At 42.4% G+C, this 19211-nt stretch overlaps 1 protein-coding gene across 4 annotated transcripts in view; it reads left to right on the forward strand.

Annotated features, from left to right (window-relative positions):
- The window catches only part of zfyve9a (zinc finger, FYVE domain containing 9a), a 37313-nt gene extending 18113 nt beyond the window's left edge, over positions 1–19200 (forward strand). For 3 of the 4 annotated variants that reach the window (XM_082513269.1, XM_082513268.1, XM_082513270.1), the window contains 14 exons: positions 339–515; positions 1608–1759; positions 4913–5042; positions 5422–5544; positions 6668–6823; positions 7883–8107; positions 10467–10549; positions 10727–10831; positions 12902–13052; positions 13215–13295; positions 13449–13611; positions 14820–14925; positions 15391–15567; positions 15786–19200. In XM_082513269.1, coding sequence (XP_082369395.1) covers positions 339–515; positions 1608–1759; positions 4913–5042; positions 5422–5544; positions 6668–6823; positions 7883–8107; positions 10467–10549; positions 10727–10831; positions 12902–13052; positions 13215–13295; positions 13449–13611; positions 14820–14925; positions 15391–15567; positions 15786–15947 — 1991 coding nt within the window. In that variant the 3' untranslated portion in view covers positions 15948–19200. The remainder of the gene's footprint in view (positions 1–338; positions 516–1607; positions 1760–4912; positions 5043–5421; positions 5545–6667; positions 6824–7882; positions 8108–10466; positions 10550–10726; positions 10832–12901; positions 13053–13214; positions 13296–13448; positions 13612–14819; positions 14926–15390; positions 15568–15785) is intronic. The other variant, XM_082513271.1, reaches the window with a different exon arrangement.
- Positions 19201–19211: the final 11 nt, after the last annotated feature.

Below are 19211 nucleotides of genomic sequence, written 5' to 3' on the forward strand. Positions count from 1 at the left end.
TATGAATGTAAAACGTATAAAACAAGATGGTTACAGCTGATATGCTAATGTAAACAGATGGGTTTTGTGCTGCGATTTAAAGAGTGTCAAAGAGTCTCGTTGATGAGCTGAGGTGAAGCACAGCTGTAGGCTGTAGCAGCTTTAAGGCTGAAGTGAAGACTTACAGGCCTCATTAGAGAAAATAGTGACACCTGTGAATTTTGTGCTATGAAGGAGTACCTGCTTACAGGAAAGTCTTCTAAATTCCCCAAGAATTCTCCTGGTGTGAAAAATGTATGTGTACTTATGTAACGCATGACGACTCCTAATGTTTACTGGTGCCATTTTCTCTCTGTCAGCTCAATCATGGGAAACGCCGGCTGCTGCGAGCAATCAAAGTCCAAACCCCAACAACCCAGCTGAGTACTGCTCCACCATCCCCCCTCTGCAGCAGGCTCAGGCCTCTGGGGTGCTCAGCTCGCCCCCTCCAACCGTCATGGTGCCCGTGGGAGTCCTGAAGCAGCCTGGCAACGAGGGTACGACCTTTACGGCGAATAAAAGTACTCTTATGCTAACATCTTTTGTAACCCTTGAAAGTGACACTTTGTCCTCTGCAGATTTTTCCTTATATGCTGATATTTCATTTTGTGTGTGTGTGTGTGTGTGTGTGTGTGTGTGTGTGTGTGTGTGTGAAATCTCAATGACAGTTTTAGCTTTTAACAGTCGATATAAATCGTAATGTAATCGATATATTGTGCTGTTTATTTCAAAATAATCATTTTTATGGCTCAGTGCACTACTTTCCCAACTGTTTACATTTCTAAATGATCACATTCACCCCACATCAGGCAGTAGTAGCTATAAAATTCATATGTCCTCCTCCTCCAAGTAAATTTTAATTAAAAATCCAAGGTAGTCCACTTAATTACATTTCTTTCTTAAAATAAATCGACTAGTAGGCAAACAATTTATTTATATAGCACTTTTCAAAGACAAGAGCAACTGTTTTGTGGAAAATAATCACACAAAAATTAAAAAGAATGTCCAGAGAATATACATTTAAATGAAGAAGACAGAAGATTATTACATTGCAAAATAATTGATCAATAATACAATAATACGTGTCTGTCTACTTTCAACAGCATACTGAAAAATTATGTATTTTAATATGCTCTAAAATCCTCTAACTTCACGTTGAAGCACCACAGATTTCCTGCTGCGAGGAAGGTGAAATCCAAGGTCACAGGAGAGGTCAAAAGCTCAAATGGAGATGACATAAGATTCAAAATTGGACAGTTGAATTTCATGCTTGATAATAAAACTGGATGAACAGTTTAGGAAAATTGGCATCAACCTACTTCAGTTGGCTCATTTCTGCCAAAATTCAGGGGTCGAAGTGCCTTTATATTTATGTTATTCCAGGTTTCAGTTAAAAACGTTTTGTCGACCAATACCCTTAAGTGTCCTTTTCAGTTTTAGCCCCACAAAATCATTTGTGTGGCTTAATTTATTTTGAAAGAATTTTGGCTGTAGCCCAGTGTAATCATATTAAATTATTGTGATCTCAGCATTGACCAAAACAATTACGATTGATGCTTTTAATTTGACAGCGTGTCTTTGACATTCAGGGTCCGTCTCACGAGAGCAGAGGAGGGTGTGGTTCGCTGATGGAGTCCTACCCAATGGTGACACAGCAGAGTCACCCAAACTGCCGACCTCCAGCTCTGCTCCTTCGCAGTCACTCGCCATCAATAAATCCTCCACTTCTGAGTCCACTGAGGTAGGCTTGGCAGCCCCAACTAATACTATTAGGTTAGCTATGTATGGCCCTATTTGCTACTCTGCATTTTGCTGATGGGAGTCACAAAGAACTCTTTATGTGGTATTGTTGGTGGTATGCTGGCTCAGTCTCAGACTGTGATAAACAGCAGTAGGTCAAAGGAAACATTCCTTGTTGCATTATGAGAATTAGAAAATCCACTTGATTGAAATGCTTAAAGCTGGAATGTGCTTTACTCTGGTCACTCAGCTTGTTTCTAAGTGGATAACAGAACAGCAAGCCGTATCCGGTTGTTTCTGTGGTTTTGGTGTATCGAGCATCAGCTGTCAGGATGATTCATGGCCTCTGAAACAAAGTGACTCCCTGTGAATCCCAGAAAGCCTTATTATGCTTTGTAGACAGAACGTGAGCTTAAAACCAGACTTTAACATGTGAAAGTCAATGTGAGAATTCAAGTCTTGGTGAATTTGATGCCAGAAATTCTTCACCAGAGAAGACGAGCCCTTTAGTTTGACCGGAGCACACGAAAGGCATCTGCTGTGCATTCATGACTGTTTTCATGGTTTGCTTCTCAAATAAAAGCGACTAACCTAAAAAGGGCAGAGTGAGAGAGGCTTTGGTTCAGGCCAGAAGAAAAAGACCCTCAATCAGTTTTTAATTTTACTTATCACAGGGAAGAGTACGATGGAGCCAGTGAAACAAGTTAGACGATGTCCTCTGCCGCTGTGGAGGAGCTTTATCAAATCTGACAAAATGACTCAAGCTGCATAAGTAATCACATTTTGGTAGATTTATAACAGACCGGTCGCAAAGTCTTTGAAAGAAGGTCGAGAGCAATTAATATAAGATGCTATTAATTTGTATTGAGCTTGTTCAAGAAACTTAATGTCGAGATAGCTGTGGTCTCTAATGTCGACCCAATATTTGTCTTTAAATAAAATTTAAAGGAACTTTATTGTGTTAGTTTTCCAGTGTGACGATTTCATTTTTGGAATCTAGTAAAGTAGCTTTGCATGATTTATAGGTCATAATAATCCTTATCTTGTAGACTGTAAATAAACGATGAGTGTAGCCACCACCAGGAGTAATGCAAGAGGCCACCAGGATATCCGGTTGTTAAGTGATGACGCGACGAATCCTACTTCCGGGTCTAAAGTAGTCTGCGTTTAATATGGCTTTTGTGTTGTTAACATGTTTAATGTTATGTATTTTCTTCTATTTGATCTCAAAAAGCTCCTAAAACAGTCAGTGATCACTGTTGACCTCCCTCGGCTTTTATTACCGCTAATCATTTATTTAAGCTCAGTTTTTAAAACCTTAGGATGTAACTACAGCCCAGCCCATGCAGCAGTATATGAATGACTAACCTCGTATTGTGGATGGATTATCTCAGTTGTTCTCCTGGCTGAAGTTTGGTCCTTTTACAGCATCCTGCCATGCGATTACATTTGTTCCTGACCACCGAGAACACTCACGTTAACTTTTATCGAGTGGAAAAAAAGTTAGCTTGTTTATATTATGCTAACATAGCTGTGTCGCTAGCGGTCAAGTAGCACATCATTATATACCAGCTAGCCAAACTTCAGTAACCCTACAAACGTCACTGCTGTTTAGTTTTCTGTCTTCATTTATGTTGGAAGTGATAACAGAGCTGTACGTTTTAATTTGTTTCCAAAACCCCGCAGTCAGGACATGCTATATTGTATTTAGATAGAAACTAGTGAGCTGACTTCCTGCTAACTGCTAACTCCGTTAAATGTCATAAATTCTGTTTTCATGGATGCCTGGATGTTAGACTCAATTGTTACACGTGGTAGAGCAGAACGATGATCATTTTATTAAAGATGAAAGACTTTAGACAGTTTTTCAACTCTCAGTAATGCCATAGTGATCGTTTGATATATGGACCTGCAGCGGAGTTTAGGCCCAGACACAGCTAGTGACGTCAGACTTTACGACCGGATAACATTAGTCTTTTGGCCACTGCTACATTATTTTTTTTTATGGACAGAAAATTTCCATATTTGGACAAGAAGGTGGAATGCTAAGTTATCAGCTAATGCTCACAATCACGGTTAGCAAGCTGCATTCATAAAGTATAGGGTTGCAATGTACAGGCACTGAGCAGTGCCAAGTAACAAACTAATAAAGTATTCCAACAGGAAGCCACAGGAATATTAGAATTCTCCAAAAGGCACCAGCAGCACAACTCTGGTCTAATTCAGTGGCACACACAGCGGTCAGCTGTAGCACCTGTCAGTCAAGGGAGCTACGGTTCCAACTTGAAGCCTTAGAAAAGTCAAACAAATAAGTAAAGTGGGGGGAAAAAAACACCATCACACACATACAATTGTAATGAAATGTCCACACCAAACAAAACATGTTTATTTATTTTTTGTTCCAGGCTGCAAACAGGTTTCTTCTGATTGGCTGCCCCTCAGTAAACAGACAGAGTGGTGTGTGGCTGGCTTCAGCTCACAGGGATTAATCATAATAGATGCCTTTTAAATCTCTCAGGCTAAATTGTTTTGGATCATTACTGAACAGTTCAATAAATGTAAAATCACATTGGCAAAAATATACAAGGTAAAGTTTAAAGAGAAGTGAATGAGTTCATAAGCAGTCGCCCGTCTACACATCCAGCGGAGCAACAATTAGTATTTTTGTGGAGTTGTTTTCTGCCCACCTGATCAGCGTGGCTCTAATTTCTACTCCTTACCCTCTAACCGGCTTTCAGCTGCTGAGTACTCCACTCTGCTTTTACTGCACAGTCACACTGCTGTGGAGTAACAGTCTTAGTGAACTAGATGGTGAAGTTATGAGATGCTGTCGAAGCTGTGTGACTCATGCTCTCCACCTGCTAATATTGATCATTGCAGCTTTAAGGATATAAGGGACCAAATGGCTGAAATGTCAGTTTTGTATTGTTTCAAGTATTTTTCTTCTTCTTGGATTATTTTAAAGAGCACTGCTGATATTTAAATCCAACGTGCTCTGTTATTAATATATAGTTACACTTAATGCTTGTTGAACCTGTTCTGCCAATCTCAGCCATAGTTCCTGAGTATTGTCTGTATTATTACATCTCACTGTGTGTTATAACCTTCAGTACATCTAACTCCACACCCCCCCACCTCTTCTCTCCACCCTCAGGCAGCCCATACCCCTGTTGCCCCAGTGGGCAGCCCCGTGGGCAGCTCTCTCAGCCTGATCCCGGAGGACGGGCTCCCTCCCATCCTCATCTCCACCGGAGTCAAAGGAGGTACGGGAGGCCACATCACAGGTGCTTGCCCTCATCCCCACCGTTCTGCTGCCTCCTCATTGCTCCGTCAGCTGCCGTTTTTGTGCTTTTCTTAAATGTTGTTTCTCTCGTGCTTATACCGTCACCGCTCATGTTTCGACCACTCATTGCTAAGAGGGGGCGGGAGGGTGGTTTTGAACACGGTAATGCTGTGGTTATAAGCGATTGCTTGGGAGAGTTTTTAGCTGCTTCCTAATTTGATTTTGTACTCATTTTACCATCTTCAACCCTCTCCTCCTCTCTCTTGACTCTCATTCCGACATCACCGTCTCTCATTCTCCGTTCCTCTCATTTATCTTAACTTTGCCTTGACTCCTCCCGCTACCTGTTTCTTCTTCTACTCCGCTCCGACCACCTGCAGATTACGCAGTGGAGGAGAGGCCGTCGGAGATCGTCCTCATGCAACAGTTGGAGGAGGGAGGCCCAGACCCACTGGTCTTCGTGCTCAACGCGAACCTGCTCGCCATGGTCAAGCTTGTCAACTGTGAGTTAAAGCACTGTTCTGGGGGGAGGAATTTTGGGGGTTTTTTAAAAGAAGAGGAGCAGCAGTGAGCGTAGAGTCAGACTTCTAAATTAATAATTTTTTGATGACAAAAGGGAAAAAGGCAAAATACATATTTGGACTATATACATTTTTTATGATGGCTGATTTTAGCTCTCTTTTTTTCTTTTCTTGTGAATTACTGAGTAGCCATGCTCAAACATGCTCAAATGCCTGAGGAGTTAGGACGTAGAATATGTACTGCCTGGTTCACTTACTGTATCTGTTAAAGTAACAGCTTTTTGTCATTCACACACACAGCTCGGTTACACAGATGTTCATTATGCATTCATTCAGACATTCCTGAAAGAGCTGCCACGCTAATGCAGTGTGTGGCGTATAAGAAGAAATGCCACAATACTACTGAATAATACTCATAAATGTGTATCACAAATCATGATTTATAAATGTTGTCTCATACCGTTTGTCTCATACATCAATACTTTGCATTATGTATGACAGTTTTAAAAATCTGGATTGCAGAGTTTCTGGGTTAAGCCAATGAGGAGCGCCTTAATAATAATAATAATAATGGATTGCATTTATATAGTGCTTTTCCACTATTCAGTCACTCTTACATTCACACACTGGTGGAGGCAAGCTACAGTTGTAGCCACAGCTGCCCTGGGGCAGACTGACAGAAGCGAGGCTGCCATATCTCGTCATCGGACCCTCTGGCCAACACCAGTAGGCGGTAGGTGAAGTGTCTTGCCCAAGGACACAACAACTAAGACAGACAGAGCAGGGGATCGAACCGGTAACGTTCCGGTTACAAGATGAGCTTCCCAACCCCCTGAACCACATTCTCTAAAATGACCAGGAGGGGGCAACACCTGTGGTGGCCCCCTACTGACAGCTTTCAAGTTAGGGTTGTGTTGTTTGTAAAACGTGTTATGAATATGTTGTTCGGCCTGTATATGGTGGTTCTTCTGATTTTTATTTATTTATTTATTTTTATTTTTTTATTTTAAATGGATTATTATTCATATAAAACATGTTAGATCACTTCCGTAAAGGGGCCTCTAATGTAACTGTGCCCTGACACGTTTTCCCTCTAACCCCACAGACGTAAACAGGAAGTGCTGGTACGTGACGACTAAAGGGATGCATGCCGTCGGCCAGGCCGAGGTCGTCATTCTCCTCCAGTGTCTGCCAGATGAGAAGACCATCCCCAAAGACATCTTCACCCACTTTGTGCAGCTCTACCAGGAGGCCCTCAGTGGTAAGAACAACATCGGCAGCTCCACCAGGATGCTCTCATTTCCACCTGCACCGTGGAGCCACTCATTAGCGGTTCTGTCTAGAGTCCACAGGTGGGGTGTCTCAGTTGGGGGCCTGCCCTGTTAAAAATGAGCAAACTCTAAATGTAGTGCACAAGAGGAAAATGTCTGAGCTCTACTTTTTGCTTCATAGAGACCACAGGTGCGCCCAGTCGAGCTCAATTTGGAATTTGGGTTACCGTCCAACACTGCTGTGTCTGGTTCATGAAAAATGGTCCAAACATTAGCGTCCTGCTGTCAGGTTGCGCCCCTCCAGGCGTGACTCCTCGCCACCGCTTTGCAGTTCGTTTTTTCTTTTCTTTTTTTAACCTCCGTATGCTGCAAAGCAAAAACTGCTAATATCAGCTGACTTTGACGGCTCGCTACCCTAAGGCTGTTTCCTTTTTCATATTCACACTGGAGCAGTTTCAAGTTTGTGGATGGGAGCCATATTGTTTGTGTCTGTCTCGATTAGGTCGGCGTCCGTCAGGCCTCGAGAAGAAGTGCTGGCTTTAGCAAGTCCTAACTGCTGAGCTTTTTCCTGCCATTAGGATTATTATGTTATGTGCCATTTAAAGGCGTGGATCTATCCCACAGATAATTAGAGACATGAACCCTTTTATGGGTAAAATTAAGTTGTAGAGTGAGCAGGCGAGCCTTTGGTGTAGAACTTAATGCAGACTAAACAAGGCTGCTTAGCCACACTGAGTAATCCCTGAGCCTTTCATATCTGTCTCCTCTTCTCAGGACCAAAGCTCTTCCCTTCTTAGCTTTTCATTTGTGCTCATTTTCTTACTTTATTTTTTTCTTCCTCTTCATCTTTTTCAATTTCCTGCTTTTTGCATTCCCTGCTTTTTATTACATTGCTCCCAAATGCCTCTTGCATTACTCCTCTATTTTCTCTTTCCTCCCTGCTGTGCTTTTCCTCTCTAATTCAATCAACCCCTCCTCTTCCACCTCCTTCCATCTCTTATATCACTAACCACTCTCATTCCCCTTATTTTTCTTCTGCTTCTTTTAAGGTAACGTGCTGAGCCACCTGAGTCACTCGTTCTTCACGCAGAGCTTCCTGGGCAGCAAGGAGCATGGCGGCTTCCTTTACATCAGCCCTTCCTTCCAGTCGTTGCAGGACCTGCTCCTGCCCAACCCGCCCTACCTCTTCGGGATCCTCATCCAGAAATGGGAGACGCCCTGGGCCAAGGTCTTCCCCATCCGCCTCATGCTGCGGCTGGGAGCAGAGTACCGATGTGAGTTGAGAAGAATACGAGGCTCCGTACTGTGCCGTCACGGTGATTAAGAAGTAATAATGATGTGATTATGTTGCTTTAATGGCACTCAGACATGTTGCTAAAGAGCTGAAGTTCCCATTTAGTTTGATATGCAAAGAAAATGAAGCTGAGCAGTTTAAAAGCACAGACAAAACAATCCCAGATGTTGGATGTGATTTACAAATCTGCCCTTACACTTTGTGCACATTTGTTTTACCACAAAACCTGTTCGTCACTATTTTTACCAGATTTTTTTTTTCTTTACGGTGTGGACAGACTTCCTCAGATGATTCATATGCACATATGATAAAGGTGCGGGCGTCTTCGGTGTCTGACGTGAAAGAACGGTGGACATATCTATGGCTTTTCCTCCAAACACTGGTCCTGTGTGGCACAGTGAGTGAGGCTCAAAGTGTAGCCAGAAACTAAGGAGGGCTGTGTCACAATATGACCCCTGCTGCCACATCTGGTCACTAACCAACCAAATACCTTGACAATTAATGCAAAAACAAACTGAATATATTGAAGCAAAAGATTCAAAACAAAAAGTTTGTTAGAAGAAGAAAATTGGGCTGTTTCGGCAGCAGGAGCTTGTTTGTAAGGATGCGTTCTCCAGCTGTTGTCTTGAACCATCCCAGGAGAATAATGGCAGCCGCACTTCAACTCAGCAGGTATCATCAACGTGCAGTCAACACACATCAAACTTTTTACCGAACTTTATTAGATCCAAGTCACACAGGCTAATGTGCTGTGAACTTATAAATCTCTTAAAATCACTGAGGTGACTTAAATGCTTTTTTGTTAACTAAAGGCAAATAAAACACTATTGTTTTAATTTTCCAAGGCATAACATTTTTTCTTGACTTCTCTCAAACATCTTCACTAGTTTCTTAATAATACACCTGTTTCCCTATTGGAGTTTCTCAATCGGCGTTATCCACACATACAACACCCGGTTGCCAGGGAAAAGTGAATTGCTCATATTACTTCCTGTTTAACAAACATTTCTGCACATTTTGTCATTTTGTAGTGTTGCTGGGTACATCACTTCAGTTATGTTTGTTTCTTTTGCTGTACTTCACAACCACAGTCACCTCAAGGTGCTTTATGTAATAAGGTAATATTAGAGAGAAAGATGATCCCTGTAAGAGCAGAACTTGGCTATGGTGGGAAGGAAGGAGTCTGTTTTAGGAGGTAGAGGCTTCAGAAATTTGAATTGTGGACTGAAGTGAAGTGGAGACGCAGCACATGTTTGTAGGATTGAGTTAAAATGAGCTGAGGTTACTCCAAAAAACGTTGCTCCTATTTCAAGCTTAGACAGCACTGAGGTCCCTGGGAACGTTAAGTGTGTGAGTATCCTGTAATGGTCTGTTGGGTCTTTATGGTAAAATATTAAGATCTAGAGAACTTAGTATGTCAGCTGACTTCATATCATGGCTTCCCACATGAAGGAGGGATTTAACGGCGACGCTGCTTTCACCAAATCTTCTTCTCTCACAGCCAGACCTGCCAGTGCCGAGCACCGCCCGCTCGGCTCTGTGAAGCGCCTTGTCTGCATCCAGCGAACACGGATAGAATACATTAACAAAGCCGCACACAGTCGAAGCTCTTAAACACAAAACAGTTGCGCAGCCATGAAATCAGCCCACCACACAAACGGCGCTCTTCTCCACGCTCTCACCTCTTACCTCCGGCGCTGACCAGCAGAAGGCCGAGAGACTCGTCAGCACGAAGTGCAGATTGAGGCTGAGCTTTATTTCTTTCTTTGCTAATGAGAGTTTATACTGAGATCTCTTTTTCCCCGGCTGTTTGCAGTGATAAGGCTAAAAATAGTCATCTAAGAAGCTTTAGTTGCTGAAGGAAAAAAGCAGCTGCTGTATTTTTTATTTATTTATTTTTTCACTTGTGGATTAGGAGTTCACTGTGTGTGATGCGTGGGGTCTCTTGTTCTGCTCATTTGCATTTATGGATGAAGAGGAGGAAAAAAAGAAGTTGTGTAACATTGAAATACCTGGAAAAAACCTACAGACCACAAAGCCCCGGAGCACTAATGAAATAAAGAAGCCGCTATTTTCTGCTGCTTGCTAATTCATAAGGAGTCGTCATAGCAGGGGAGCCACGTGTTTGATTTGGCAGCTTTTTGCACAAGATTTCTGACACAACTCCAGAGGGATTTCTGTCTTCTGTCTCCTCTGAGTTCTTTCACTTTTTAGGGGATTGTGTAATGAAATCAGCTGTGAAATTGTTTTGAAAATAGCAAAAAATATAAATCCATGAAACCAAATTTGTGGAAGAGGAAGATTCTCCTGTAATCACCAGTAATCATTGTGTTCTGCAGTTTATCCGTGCCCGCTGTTCAGCGTTCGCTTCAGAAAACCGCTCTTTGGAGAGACCGGTCACACCATCATGAACCTGCTGGCGGTAAGTGCTTTGTTTTTCTCTTCCTGAGCTCACTTTTTAATTATTTTAAAGGTTAAAGAGCCCCCCGCTATATGCTGGGTATGTAAACAGGAATGTAACCATTCAAGTGATTTGTTTGTTATGATGTTCATTTCAGTTCATTTATGTTTTGTTTTTTTTTCTTTTTCACTGTCCCAGGACTTCCGTAACTACCAGTACACGCTGCCGGTGGTCAAAGGTCTGGTTGTGGACATGGAGGTGAGGAAGACGAGCATCAAGATCCCCAGCAATCGCTACAATGAGGTGAGCGCCCATCCAGTTGTATTTATTTTCACACAATAATGATAGAGAAAATGATAAAGATTTCCACTTCATAGTGCTGCTTTTTCACTCATTCTACACACTTCAATCATGCAATGCAACCACAATGCTCTTCTTCACCAAATCTCTGTCTGTCCCTTACATGGTGCATGCATACATTTAAAAACCATCACCGTTAACAGCAGGCTGGTGAGATGCATTAGCTAACTTCACAGTTAGAATACACTGAGGAATATGGAAGCCTGTTTCTGCCAGCAGAAAAAGAAATGCAATTCATAAGCTAAAATTCCAGGTTATTATCTCAAAATTTTACATTACTACCTCAAATCTCTGAAAAAAGTTAAGAAAATAACGTGAAATTTTGACCTGCTATTTATTTATTTATTTATTTATTTATTTACTGGCAGAAACAAACTTTCATAGAGAGAAACCCTAAAGGTGATAAACGAGAAAAAGGTTCCTCTGGCCATCCAGCGTGTTAGTCTCTGCATGTGAGAAGATTAATGGTGTAAAAATTACATCTATACATTTAAAGTTAATGACCTGAAACCTTTGCTGTGTTTCAGCAGTGCTTCAAACTCAGGAACAGGGGACGTTGTTTGGGTATTTTTCTTACTTGGGATACTTTCTTCTTAATAATATAAACGTTTTAACGCTATTCATTTAGAACTGAGCGAATCACAAGCCTGGTGTTTAATTACATTGAAAGTCACATTTCAAAGGTCTCATACCTGTAGTCGCCTTGGTCATAATTCTTTGGTCCACCTACGATTGATGTTTGATTTACCACAGCTAGAAATCAACATTATATTCAGGACATGTCCTGAGATTTTATTGGAAACATTCACTGCCTCTAAGTTGCATAAACTTTGGTTGCGTCGTTTTTGTGTAATCTCTGACAGTCAGTCAGATGGACTCACAGCTGCCTGTATACATTTGTTATATGGAGTCTTTAGTTTCAGTCTTTCTCAGTGTGGTCACATTTCTTTAATCAGCATGAAAGATTTAGTGCACGTGTTTTTATTTAAAACTGGGATTTGTTCACCTGTTCTGAACTCGCTATATCCTGATAAACACCATCCAAATTATAATGAATAAAAAGACTAAAGTTGGTGGTGAAAGTAATACAATCCAAACTTAAACAAGCAAAACCTACTTAGGAAGCTGAATGAAATTAAAATAAACAGAAATTAAATAAGAATTACAAAATGAAATAAAATTACAGAAATTATAAAAGAATGTTATAACTCTGGCTTGCACCCCACCTCTGTGATGGATCTCTGTTTTTTGAGTGTTTGTCTTTATAAAATGAATAGAAAGTAAAATCCTCGCATTAAACATTAAAAACAAATTCCAGAAAATGAAGGAAAGCAGATTTTCCTCTTATATAATTCATATTTAAGCATTATTTTCAGGATCAGGCATCGTTTTTCAATCTTCCAACATGCAGACTCCCTCCATCAGACTAATGACATCAGTGAATGAGGCTGACTGTGTGTAGGTGCTGCGTGACAAACTCTCTGGAGTCCCTGCAGCTGAACATGAGGTGTGGGCTGCCCACGTGTTATAACGCTGCTGCCTCGAGGGTGTGAATGAACGGCGTACCAGAAGAAGTGATACGCGTTTGGGTGAGAAATAAAGCCGCGGCGGAGAGTGCGGTGCCGGTTGTAGCGTTTGGCTGTCGATGCGGTAACAGATGGGAACCCAGTAATGTGGAGCGGGCACTATTGCTCAACAGCTTGCAGTCGAGCTTTTTTAGCGCAGCGAGTGGTTAAAACCCTCCAGATTTTCAGTTTTATTTCTACATTTTCAAAGGATGGCTTCAAAGAGAGGCAGAGGCAGGAGAGTTAGCAGAATTAATATGGGAGATCTTTCGGCTGTTGATATCCACCCGTGACGTGTCCTTTTCCCACAGTCTGTCAGCGCCGTCCCGTTTAAACTGAGGACTTTACCCACAAGCCCACTGCAATTAGGCTTAACCAGGCAGCCTCTCTGCTCCACGCACGCACAAAGGGCTACTTAATTAGTCATGCATATTATTTGTCCTTGCAGCTGATGAAGGCCATGAACAAGTCCAACGAACACGTGCTGGCCATGGGGGCGTGTTTCAACGACCGGGCCGACTCCCACTTGGTGTGCGTCCAGAACGATGACGGGAACTATCAGACGCAGGCCATCAGCATCCATCACCAGCCGCGCAAAGGTGCCGACTCAGAAACCGGCTCGACCGTCACACTTGAAACCTCCTTTATCTGCGGCTCGTCTGGAAGGCTGCGATGCCTGAATATCCTCCCCCTGACTGTTTGTCTCATCTGTTTGCCTGAAAGTAGCTCAGCCTCTTACTTTATCTCTTTGTTTGTTTCAGTTACTGGAGCCTGCTTCTTTGTGTTCAGTGGTGCTTTGAAAGCCTCGTCTGGCTTCTTAGCCAAGACCAGCATCGTGGAAGGTGAGAACAGCGTCAGCAAAGCTACACGTTGGCTGCAGAAATGTTGAAATTAGTCAAAAGAATTGTCACTAAAGTTAAAATAAATAAATAAAGTAAATAATCATGATCCTCAGTACTGAGTAAAGCAACTGAGCAGCTTTTTTCCTCCTATAGATGGCGTCATGATTCAGATCACAGCTGAGACGATGGACTCTCTACGTCAAGCCCTGAGGGACATGAAAGATTTCACCATCACGTGCGGTAAAGCTGACCAGGAGGAGAACCAGGAGGTCGTCCACATCCAGTGGACGGAGGATGATCACAATTTCAACAAAGGGTGAGATGGGGTGGAGGGGGGAGGGAAGTCAGGAGGGGAAGGGGAGCTGGAAGAGATGCATTTATGTCACGGACAATTGAACTGATAGCTTCCTGGGCGCTGCATTTACTACTTTGCTATAAAAAGTCATTATGCACGCCGGGGGAAGCCCTGTGAGGGAGAATCTTAGCAGGGTGGAATGATGCAGTCTGACACGGCTGTGAGATCCGGACCGCTGCAATCAATTTTAGAGCAGGATGATAAAATCTGCTCATTTAAAAGCGACTCTTCACTGTTCAGTCTAGTTCAGGCCTGTCACCAGATACGATATGACTTCATTAAGAGGATATTTTCACTGCACAGAAGCTGTTTTAACCCTCAGCCACTGTCACACAATCTGAGTTGGTCTACAGTGTATATTGCGCTCTTTTCTTTCATGTTTATTCATAAAATAGAACAGCCACCAGAAGCCTTTTCCCCGCAGCACGCCGTGTAATAAATACTCACAAAGAAAACGGCGGCCGTTACAACTTATGTCTAAAAATGTATCGTTTCATACATCGGTTAAAACACTCGACTCCAGCTACATGACGCGCAGCTGGAAACACTTCCCGCAAGTTGAGCTGCCTGAGATTCACATAATTTACAGAAAATGTTAAATTTTTGTGATTTATATCGTTATCGGGATGATAGAATTCTTATATCGGGATATGAGATTTTGGTCATATCGCACAGCCTAAGCTGGAATACCCAGAAGGAACCAGTGCAAACTCCACACAGAAGGAGCCCAACCAGGGTTCAAAGTTCAAGGCACCTCAGTACCAACTGAGGAAAAACGGCCTTAAATGGAGCGTTTAGAGCAGCATGACCTTTAAAGGCGTCCACACAGTGGAATAACTTAATGATGCAAGGCAGCGAGGTCTCGTTTAGCATTTGCCCAGGAACCGTTAAAAAACAAACTGGTGTTTGCTCACACAGAGGGCAAAAAACCCTGCAATTTTAAAAATCAAAAACAACCAGCAAAAAAAATGAGCTGGCTTCGGCCTCTACTTGATGCTTTGATGTTGGTGCTTTTGCTGCTCCAGCCGAGCAACTGGCAGGTCAGCGCTTTGCTCAAGGGCAAAGGGCTCAGATGCTGCAGAAGCGGTTTATTTGGGTCTCCCACAAAGAATCAGCTTTTGCTTACTTGCGCGCTTCATTTGTAAGTTGTCTTTTGTGTGTTTGTTCAGCGTCATCAGCCCAATCGACGGGAAGTCCATGGAGTCCATACCCAGTGTCAAGATCTTCCACGGCTCCGAGTTCAGAGCAAACGGCAAAGTCATCCGCTGGACCGAGGTACAGTCTGCTCATTTTACCGAGCGCCAGTGAGGAAATCAGGCCACCACTGAAGCCTCTCAGGACAGACAGCTTAAACTGTTTTAACCTTCATCCCACGAGGCTGCAGCTCCATTAACTCGGGCTAAAGTAAACTCTGATGACACACGCCAGCACGCCATGATAATTTCTCCTCATATACAGTAGGAAGATGAGAGGATTTAACATATTGTGTTAATACAAGTTCAAAGATTGTTTTATTTAGAGAAAAAGTTGAGTGCAGCTTTAAGACCCTGTTTTTGTGCTCAGGAGGTTGGAGAAAAAAAAAAGAGGTCAGTTTATCTCAAAAAGTCTTAGTCACCTTCCTCTGCTGTTCTAACCCAATCTCCTCATTATCACATATTACAAACAACCCCAAAAAATATATGTATCTGTTTTCAAGTCTGCAGGTCTTATTATAAAGTTGTTTTTCTGTGCTGCTCTCAGGTGTTCTTCCTCCAGAGCGAAGACCAAACCAGTGTTCTGAGCGACCCGGCCGACCACAGCCGCCTCACGGAGAACGTGGCGAGAGCGTTCTGTATGGCTCTGTGTCCACACCTGAAGCTGCTGAAGGAGGACGGCATGGCCAAACTGGGACTGAGGGTCACTCTGGACTCTGACCAGGTAGGACTCTGAGAAGGTTTGTTTTATAGATGTAGACCCTGATGTGTAAACGGACCTTTGCATCAACAACGGAACGAATCCTTCCAAGGCTGAACCCTGCCACAGTCCACATTATTTTTCAAACTCTTCATAAATCTGCAGAAAACCATCAGAAATCTGCCCGATGTGCCAGTTTACACTAGATCTTTGGTATGACTTCACCCTTTCATTCTCCGCAGGTGGGTTATCTGGTCGGAAGCAACGGCCAGCCTCTCCTGCCTCAGTACCTGAGCGACCTGGACAGCGCTCTGATCCCCGTCATTCACGGCGGGGCGTGTCAACTGAGCGAGGGCCCGGTGGTCATGGAGCTGATCTTCTACATCCTGGAGATCATCTCTTAGGAACTTCAGACATCCCACCAACCTGCACCCCTTCTCACCTCCAAACTTCTTCTTCTTCTTTTTTTCTGACATCATCTCCCTTCGGCCGTTTGCACTTCAAAAGAGCCCGAAAACTGTGCCGTGCCCGGCAGGGTAGCATTCCTCAAGCCAAACCTATGCATCCACCCACGGTCTGAGGAAGCTCTGAATAGGATCACCTGTCACCTCAGTCAGGATGTCTCCACAGATCACACTGTGTCCGTCCTGATACCCACACTTTTGCTGCCTCTGAGAAGCTGCCACGCAACGAGCGTCAGGCGGCCGATATTGTGCAGTTTGTCCTCAGATAGCGAACGCATCCAGGAAGGGATGAAGGCACTAAGTAAAATTTTCTTATCTCATTCGGAGTTTAAGTAAGAAGAGTGTTTATTACAATGAAAGGGTCACAGGGTGTTTAGCCTTGTTATAAATTAGTAAACCAGTGCCATTAGAATCGTGTCTGTGAACCTAAAAGCTGAGTGTGATGAATTGTGGGATTTATTAAGCCTCTCAACTTTTCTCTTAAATGCAGCTTTAGCTTCATGGTTTTAGACAAATGAGTGAATTATGAAATGAGTAAAACCAGGGTGTGTGTGTGAATAGGATGATGAATTATTCTGTCTATTATCAGAGGAGCTGTAGAATTAACAATCTGCAGAGCTGCAGAGTTTTTAAGGAGAAAGCACTCTCTCCTTTCTACCAGACACAAACCCGTAGTGATCAGTGACGTCTTTGTAATGGCAGCCGTCCTCACAGGTCAGGACACCCTGAGCTCTCGTGCATTTTGACAAAGAGGCAGATTATTCCCTAAAGGTCGCCTTAACACTGTGAGAGTAAAGCTGAAACGGCCATGGCTGCACAAATACAAACGAATCAACCAGAAGTAGTGACTAAATTACGAGCAGAACTGTGACAGATAGGACCTCTCCTGCAGTGACACACAGCCTTCAATCAATCAAATGCTATGAGAGAATGGAGGATAATACAGCCTTTAATACCAATTGAAAGAGCCACGAGTTTTGGTTAAACCTGCTGCAATTCTGCCCTTTGGTACATAAAGCAGCACTCCAGAGCTCAAAATATCAGTTGGGGCCAAATAGTTAATTTTGGTCTCTAAACACAAAAGAAATCAAATAAACTACAACAGCGGTTCCATCTTATAATCTAACCTGCAGATATGTTTTGACCCGTTAGACTTAACACTATTTTATTAAAATCTGCTAGTTATGAGCTGGTCATCATATGTGAATCACATTGCGATGCATGACATGACACTGGTGATTGAGCACAAAAAGTCACCAGGAAGGTGTTTGCTGAGGTCGCGAAGAATGAGCCAAGAGCCAAGCAAGTTTTTTTTATTTGTTACAGCCACAGGACTCGCCCCCTAGTGGCCATTACAAAAAATGCACCTGCACAGCGATGGAAACTACATTCATGGCTCCTGCTCGGATGCTCCTTAAGTGTGGGTATTGGGACTGACCTCCTGCTTCCTGATCGCACATCACTGTGGCAGCCGGAGGTCCTGAAGCATTGAATTCTGGGTAAAACCTGCCTCTGTGTAGCACGGATGCTGGTGCAAGGGAGAGTCATATCCGTTACTGAAAAGTTTGGACTATTTCTGTTTCAAAACAGTATTAATCATCGTGGAAGGAGGTGGTGATTACTTTCCCTTTTTTTTTTTTTTTGCACCGTGGTGCTCAGTGCCTGCAGTAGTGTTTCATCAAGGGAGAAAAGGAAAATGAAAACCATTTCAGATTCACTTAAGCTTTACTCATCAGTCACCAGATGCTTTACTTCACTCGTTGTACATACTTTTGTAGGCAGGACGATTTCTCCTTGATCACACCTGAAACATCTGTAGCCTCCAGAGATCCCAGTATTATCGTTCAGACAGCTGATTTAAATAAAGGTTCTGATGCTTTATCGATAATCAATCTGTACATAAATGTGCGAAGGGGGGGAGAGTCAGGTTTTAATCTCATCAGTCATTCAGTGTTGGTTCAGCAGAGGTCGAAAAAAATCTTCACCTCATTTTTGTCTTTTTAATCATAACGAGAATAACTGATAAATATAATATTATTATATATAAATAAACTGTATTAACTTGCAGATGCAGTGCACTGGATTTAAGCCATTTACAGGAGAGTTTAAAGTGAGCATCAGGGTGTCCTGGAAGTAAGAGGTCAGTATTTGTCGAGACTTAAATGACCCGAAGCTGAATGTATCTCATCTCAAGTTGTCTGCATCCTTCCAAACCTCGAAGTCAAGACTTCTCTAAACACCCTGAACCTCTGAGGTGTTTTCTAAAATCAGGCACGTTGGAGGTTCACCGCCTGATCTGGACTCTGCTCTCCTTCAACAACCTGGACAAGAAGTCTAAGAATGTATTCCTCATGTTTCTGTTTAAATCTGTAAAATGTGCTCTTGTTTCTGACGAGACTGATCACAAAAACGAAAAAAAAAAAAAACAACCCACCCTGCTGTGTTTAAAAAGCTCTGTACAGTAACCATTCTGCATTATGCTAATTTCTCCATCGTTAATTGTGCTGATGTAAAACAATCTCGAGTGAGAATCAGACAATCAGAGGAAAATCTGCAGAAGAGCCGACGCTTGAAGTTTAAATCTGACCTGTAGCCGCTCTGCATTCATTTATTAATCAGAATCTTTTAGGAGCTACTGTAGCAAAGTAACGTTTAGTTTAAAAGGAAAAAAAAAAGGTCAAAGTTCACCACTTCTGGGTTATTTTACTGTGATCATACCAGAAGCAGTGTGGGTCAATCACTGTGTTTCTTTAAAAAAATTAAATAAATTAGCATAATGAAAAGGGGGGCACGAGGATCTATTTTTCTGACTCGCTCTTTTGTTACTGTTTAATTCTTTTTTTCCTTTTTGCATTATCTGAAGTGTGCAATATGCCCGAAATCCAAAAAAAGAAGAAAAAAAGGTGCAATTTGTTTGAAAAAGTAGCATTTGTTTTGTATTCAGTTGTAAGATGTTACTGTTTAAACCTATAACACTGCATGCAAACAGAAATGAGCCGGAAAAGGCGACTGGAGCGAGTCAACTTTGCATTTCAACAGTCAGAAAATTCTCCACAAAAATATGAACTTGTTCAGTTCTTTATTATTATTTTTTAATAAATCAGTTTGAAAAGCCAAAAAGCCTGTTCATCTTTCCCCCTCCTTTGTCAAAAATACTGTAGTATATGTAAAATAAAAACTTATAGAAAATTGAGACGAGTATTT

Source organism: Aulonocara stuartgranti, assembly GCF_965226115.1.
Source record: "Aulonocara stuartgranti genome assembly, chromosome: 18".
In the NCBI taxonomy this organism is placed as follows: Eukaryota; Metazoa; Chordata; class Actinopteri; order Cichliformes; family Cichlidae; genus Aulonocara; species Aulonocara stuartgranti.